This window comes from Hipposideros armiger, unplaced genomic scaffold, assembly GCF_001890085.2.
Source record: "Hipposideros armiger isolate ML-2016 unplaced genomic scaffold, ASM189008v1 scaffold_544, whole genome shotgun sequence".
Lineage (NCBI taxonomy): Eukaryota > Metazoa > Chordata > Mammalia > Chiroptera > Hipposideridae > Hipposideros > Hipposideros armiger.
Genome location: NW_017731894.1, coordinates 862,852 through 870,049, shown reverse-complemented (window position 1 = coordinate 870,049; position 7,198 = coordinate 862,852). Strand labels below are relative to the sequence as shown.

The 7,198-nt window shown below is 57.3% G+C and overlaps 1 protein-coding gene across 1 annotated transcript in view; it reads right to left on the bottom strand.

Moving 5' to 3' along the window:
* ADGRD1 (adhesion G protein-coupled receptor D1) overlaps positions 1-7,198 on the bottom strand; it is a 124,002-nt gene that overhangs the window by 36,570 nt on the left and 80,234 nt on the right. The window contains exon 16 of the mRNA XM_019668921.1: positions 1,316-1,474. Within this exon, the coding sequence (XP_019524466.1) occupies positions 1,316-1,474 (159 nt within the window). The remainder of the gene's footprint in view (positions 1-1,315; positions 1,475-7,198) is intronic.

Below are 7,198 nucleotides of genomic sequence, written 5' to 3'. Positions count from 1 at the left end.
GGGAGTGGGGAGTGGGGGTGGTGGAGGCGATTCTACCCATAGAAATGAAAGCCTTCAAACAATGTAAGGCCAGGCTGCTTCCCTCTCTTGGGTCAGCCCACTCCAGGTCTCGGAGTGTACTCGCTTATACTAACAAACTCCTCGCTGTTTTATTCTGCACAAAATTCTGTCTCTTGATTGAATTCATTCTGTCAAGACGACGAAGGGCCAAGATTCAGCGTCATTTCCTGGTAAGCCCTCCAGCCCCGCTCACGTCCCAGGTGCCCGCCCTCACTCGGCCTCACAGGAGTCGGGAGTGAGAGCACCTGGCCTGACAAGGGGCGGGCAGGAGGCCCAGCAGGGCGCTGGGTGCTGGGCACAGCTCTGTGAGGCCCCAGCTGGGCTCCAGCCACCAAACCCGCTGGATCGTAAGGGGAGCCAGAAGTCAGAGACATGAATAAAATTTTCAATTTTCAAAACAACTTGAGATGAGACAAAACGTGTGAGGCGCCCGGCTGTCCACAACCTCGCCCTCCCCGTTCACACCCCCACCACAGAGGTTCAATTCCCTTTGGGGACCTCGAAGCCACATAGTCACCTGCACATGGGTGTCAGGTACTGATAATCGTTTGGAGGGACCCCAGGGGCAGAGAAAACTTTCTGAGCAGAGAAGTACCCGTGGGCCTCCTCCACCCCTAACCTGAGGCTCCTGGCCCCTTTCACAGAGGACGGCAGAAGGTCCCTGGAAAGCCCCTCCCCCACCAAAGGGGGTGCTTGCTGACTCTGGAGCTGGAAATCGGGCCTCTCAGAAGGCCCTGCACCTTGTCTGCAGCCCAGCACCACCTGTCCCGTGGCAGAAATGCCCAGAGGACAAGTGCAGACAACCTATGTATATACCTATGTATATGTGGACCGTGGGTCACACGGGTGACCCTTCTCTGGACATTCGCGCACACCAGTTACAGCTGAGGCTTTCACTCTGATGGACTGGACAGGTCCCGGTCCCCACAGCACAGGGAGGGTTCCACAGCCCGTGACCCGAGGCAGGAAATGCTGGCGTGCCTGCCTTCCGGTCTGCACTCCTTGAGAGGGACCGGGGTCCACCCAGGGGCAGCCCAAGGGCGCCTGGGGGACCAGGATAACACCTGAAGCAAGGATTTTTTTTTTTTTTGGCCAATAAGCAGAGCCTCACAGATGTCCCTAACCACGGGGTCACCCTGGCCAGCGGCACCCCCACCCCCACCCCGTCTGTTTCCTGAAGCTGACAGTCCCCCGGGCACAGCTGGGGAAGACATGCCACCCTGGCCCCGCCTGCAGCCTGATGTAGGAAAGGCACCTTCCTGGGGCCTGGACCCCATGCCGGGCTCTTACCTCCAGTGGGACCACCTGCATGAGGATCGCGAAGTTGGTTAGGTGAGAGCAGCGGCAGGTGGAGTAGCCGAGGTTCCCTTCTATGAGGACACAGCCCTGGGTAGACCAGACCCCTTCTCCGGAGCTGCGGACACAGGACAAGTGGTCAGCGAAAGACAGCAGCCCACCCTGGCCTCAGGCTGAGAGGCGTTCAAGAGCAGACTGTGTCTGGTATGGGTCAGGCCACCAGGGGCTGCTCCCGGGACGGGGAAGCGTGGTGACGGCGTTGCTGCAGTCACTTTGGAAACACCTGGACTGAACCCATTAAGTCATAACGTGTCCCAGCCTGACAGCCCGGCAGCCCCTTCTAGGGTACAGGGACAAGTCGGGGCAATTACTGAGTGATGGTGACACCTGAGAACATAAAGTGACCCAACGTCCGTCCTCCTTGGGGACTGGATCAATAAAAGGGACATACACATGTGACAGAATGTGCACCAACATGGCTGAAACATAGGACATAACGTATCATGTTTAACATGTGAAACAGAAGACCATACATTTCCTACGAACATAACCATAAATTATATATAAATTGTTGAGAAAACTCCCCAGAGTGCTTATCTCCAGGGAGAAGGGAAAAGAGCAGAATAATATGGAAAAGTTTTGCTTTTTTATAATGTCTCACTTTTTAAAAGAACAATATATCGGTATATCACTCGTATCATTCCTTAAAGTATAAACCTAGACAAAAATGACTTGAAGCAAATATGCGTAAATGGTAACTGTGCTTAATCCTTATGGTGCGACAATCAGCAATTATAACTTCCTTCCCTGTATCTCTCTAGATTTTCAAATTTTAAAAAAAAAAGATGTTTAAATGGTTCTTTCCGGAAATTGCAACTTTGCACCATCAGCAAAGGCAGATGTTGGCAGAGATCTGGGGAAAAACGCTCTTGTAAAGTTGGAGAAATGAAAGCGTTCTGGTTTCCCTTTGTTTTATGTTCAGGTTTAGCTGAGACATCAGCCGCGGCCATGCCCGCGGGGTGGCCAATGCCCGGTCCTTCACTACTGTTGCGGTGTTCCGGGAATGGAGCACTTTAGTGGCATTTTTACTTCCATCCCTGAGGCAGAGCGTGTCCCTGTGGGGACCTGGTGTGACGGTAACTCTGGGCGAACCTTGGGTTGGGGTGGGCATTGAGCCTGAGGCTGCGTTTCCAGACAGGAGCTTCCCAGGTGGTTTGCAGGGTGAAAGGTCTGCCCTCCTCAGGAAGGTGGGGACATTTGGCAGGGAGCGCAGCCAGGGCCTGGAGCCTGCTGCTTAGAGGAGCAGGACCCCACAAATCACGTCAGAATAAAAGGGACTTAAAGGGGGGTCTTGTCCTCCTCCCCCACCGCCATCCCTTTTAGTCTAATTTTCCCAGGACCTTGAGCAGAGTCAGCAGCCCCGGCTACCATGTCATTTATAGCGCTCGTCTGTCTATTGGGGGGATGAAGGCCATACTTCAACTAGAAGGTGAGCTGGAAATTAACAGGCACTGAATTAGGTAAACACAGCCATGGGGACAAAAACGCTACCTTCTGCTATGCAAAGGGTGGCTGGGAATCAAAACCATGAAAGTCACATTTCCCCAAATGAAGCCATGAAGGTGTGACAACGAGTGCCTTAACCACCCTGGCGGTAATCCCGAGGGTGGCTCGGGGTTAATTTTCACTGCCAGAAGCGGTAACCCCGAGCCACACTCGGGATTACACTGCAGCGTCCCAGAGAAGTCCCTTACCTGCTCCCTGCGATCCTGCAGTGTCCTCCTGTGATCGCCGACGAGAACGCCGGCCGATGACAAATTGCAGTGTTTTTTATTTTATTACATTATTGAATAAAATTATATGATTTTTGATAATTATTTATTATATTATAATTTATGATTTTGTGTTNGACCACACCCAAGTGGGGGGCCATGCTGAGCAAACCACTGAAGAACCAAGTGGTCAGAGACCAACTGTCCCGGGCATAAGGCGTGGCCCCTCCAGATGTGCACTCATCCCGTCCAACCTGGCTTGGATCCCCCAGAACCTCCTCACCTGTCCCCATGCACACCTGCCCTGTCCCAAAGGTCCTAGGTCCCAATGACAGCAGCAGCGGGGGAGGCCCAGGCATGCCAGTGCCCTACCCCCGCTGACCTAGCAGCAGCTGGGAACCCCATAGTCACGGATACATCCAGGTGACAGGTCTTCAGGACACCAGAGCAGGTGGGAGGGGGTTCAGGACTCCAGGAGGAACCCCGCAGGAAACCACAGAAGGAGGGGGTCACCCCAGGCGTGAGTAACACACAACAGTGCCCGGGGGGGGGCAAGGGGGGTGGCTTTACAGCTGTCCCCACAAATGTACATCTCCCATTTTATTTCTCTGTCCCCGTTCAGAAAGGGCCACAGAGGGACTTAGCTGCCACCTTGCTCAGGGGGCTGCAGGGGCTCCTTGAGCTCTGACCAGACCATGTGGCTTCAGTGGGGAGGGCCCCCTGGAAAGTGCCTCCCCCTGCAGCGCCCTCACACCAGGGACCTCTCCCACCGCCCAGCCTCCACAAGTTGCGTCCACTTTGACGTCCCCGGGAGGAGTCCTCAGCTCTGGCTCTCATTGGCCAGTCAAAGGCCAGAAGGTCCTGTGGGCCAGGGATCTTTCCAGAACCTTCCAGCTGAGTTCCAATTCCACAGCCCCTCCCTCCTCTCTCTTCTCTCCAGTACACCAGGCCCCCTCCCTGCACCCCAGGTCTCAAAAGGAAAAGTGACTGATGTGCAGAATCTAAGAGGTCCCCGGGCATTCTCCAGCTCCCGAGTGCCAGCAGGGAGGTTGGTTGGGGGGAGGGGACAGGAGGGGCACGGAAGGTGACTCACGAGAGCATGGCGAAGGTGACCAGCGTGATGGCCAGGCAGAGCACAGACACGGAGCAGCCGATGTAACTGATGGACGAGAGCGCCACCTGGTGTTCGCGCGTGAGCTGTGCAGGAAGCAGAGCAGAGGGGTCAGCCGGCAGGTCCAGGTCCTGGGTGGGGACTGGGCGTGGATTAGTGTGGCCCCAGCCTGATGGGCACTTAGGCTGGAAAGGCTCAGGGCTAACGAACAGCTGAATACGAGGCAGTGACTGTGGGGTCATGAATGTGTGGTGACCACCAAGTCCTGCCTCTCCCTCTAAATGTCCTGTTGTTGCCACTGGGTAGAGGTCCAGTCCTTGGGTATTAGCCGCTAGTTTTGTACATTTCAAAGGCTCCAAATGGCTCCCTCAATCCTGAAATTCCTCCACCCCCACCCAGCCTCCACCTTACCACTGCCTCACTTTTCCCTCCTAATAGGGGAGCCTCCCCACCACCCCACGCTCAGACATCCACACTCTCCCTCCCCCCGCCATGCACGTGCCTCCTTGTCTAGACTGCAGTGTCCACAGCTGCAGAGGGGCGCTGGGTTTGCTTAGGAGCCCGGTCCTATAGCCATACGCCAGGTTCCAGTCTCAGCATGCCCACGTCCCAGCCGATGACCTGGACACGTGCCTTATGGATGCTGTGACTCAACCAAGGTGCATATATAAAGTGACTAGGGCTGTGCAGGGTCACAGGACGTGCTGTGTGAGAGCTTGTGTAGGAGCTTGCTACTATCCCTGTCACCGTTGACCATAAGCAAACGTGGTACATTAAGGGATGCAAAGCCTCAAAGAACGGTGACAGAAGCCACTGCTTATGGAACTGTGCAACCCCAAATGGCAGCCCTCGCGGCTGCAGGAGCTGGGGTCTCAGGTCCAGGGCCCCCATGAGCTTCATGCTCCCTGAGCCACGCGCCTCGAACACCAGCTTCCCCTGGGGGGTTGCTGCTCTGGGCTCCACGCTGTGGTTCATGGCTGCATCTGCATCAGGGACCCAACTGGAAGCTGCGATCACTGACGCCGAGGTCCCTCTAACTTTGGCCAGGACACCCCTGCCTTTGCCTCAGACACTGCCCTCTCCCCTCGTCACTGGGACAGAACGAGGAAGAAAAGGCAGCGAGTCTGGACGACGGGGATGCTGCAGACCCAGGAGGCTGCACTTCAGAACCAGGACTGGTGTGTGGTCGCAGGTGGGGCCCAGGGATGGTGACTGGGTGGGAGTCACTGCCTTCGCTTCTGATCACTGCTGGTCAACCCATTCCCATGTTAAACCCTCGACTGAGTGGAGGCCGGACAGGAAGCCTGGCCCCGTGGGCCCAGACGCCGGAGGGGTGGCCCTCATCCGTCACCTCCTGTTCACCTCCACGAGTTCCCTGAGCGGGTGGGGGCCGCCAGTGTGTTCCTACAGTGACCCGCTCAGCTGTATCCCAAGGTCTGCCCCAAACTTCCCCATCTGCAGACTCTGCAGACAGCCAGCCCGTGGGGGTTCTGAGCCATCACGTGCTCCAGGTAGGCTGGTGACTGTCCCTAGGACCCCGTTCCCACACTGCTTCTGAGTTCTCCATCTCAGTTGTTCTGGGTGCTCCCCCTCCCCTCAGAGCCCACCCCTCCCCGAGTCCAGTCGGCTCCTGGCCAACGTTATCCATATGTCCTCACATCTCCGGTTTCTATGTCCCCCACACCCCAGGCCTCCTCCTGCACTGCCCCCACCGCCGTATCCCAGGTCACTCAGCACACATCTTCCCAGTGGCCCCTCCACGGGTATCTTGCTCCCCACCAAGGCCCTGCGTGACCGGCCTCACCGCCTTAGTCTGCCAGGAGGGGCAAACAGCAAAGCAAGACCCTGTGGGTCACTCCGGAGAGGGGACTTCACCTCGGTGGATGGGTACGGAGGTGAGAGAAAGCCTGGGAAGGCAGGGACAACAGCTAGACGCCCAGAAAACAGCCGCATTAAAAGCTTCTGAGCTGGCAGGACTGAAGGACAATGGGAGGGGGTGATATGAGGGAGGCCGGATTGCTGGCAGAGCTGGAACCAGGATGAGACTGCCTGGGGGGCTGGGGGTGCAGGGCGCAGGGACTTAGAGGGGCACAGCCAACGCCAGCCGCTTGTAAGCAGAGAGCAGGCACACCTCCAGTGCCCGTCCCTCATTGGCTGGACTCCAGTTGTCAAGGGAACTTCAGACATCAGAGTGAAGGACAAGTGGGGACACATGTGAGAGGACAGGAGCAGGCAGCCCACTTGGCGGTGGCCCCTGGCTGCCCCCGGGCCCTGCCCCCCTCACCGCCCACCGGCTCTGCAAGGCTGGCCCTTTGGCCTCCCGGGCCCCGGGTCGCCCTGCCTTGGAGCTGCTCTGACCCGTGCTGACACACTCTGACATTCTCTGACACGCTCTGACCCGTGCTGACACACTCTGACCCGTGCTGACACGCTCTGACCCATGCTGATGTGCTCTGACATGCTCTGGCATGCTATGACCCATGCTGACACACTCTGACACGTTCTGACATGCTCTGACCCGTGCTGACATGCTCTGACACGCTCTGACACAATCCATCCTTCAGCCCCTGGACAGCAGGAGCACGTGGCTCCGGGCAGCCTGGGGTTGGTGACAGTCCCTGGGCTTAACCAGCTCTAGGTCTGCCAGCAGCCCAGCTGGCCTTCCTGTGCATCAGGCCAGCTGCAGGTGCCTCCCATGTCCCGGCGACAGAAATGCACCGACAGCCCGGGACAGGCACAGCCTAGGTTCTTGGCTGCTGGGGGGTGGGGGTGGGGGGCGGCTGGCGCCCACCGGCCCTCAGGGAGTGCAGAGACTTGGCTCCTATGTCCTTAAAAAGACATCGGGGATTTGCCTTCCTCCAGCTACAATCACCCCAGTAAAGGAGTCGTGGGGGGCCGAGGACTGAGCCATGTCACCCCTTGTTACTCAGATGAGAAACTGGGATGTTTTTGCCACCTC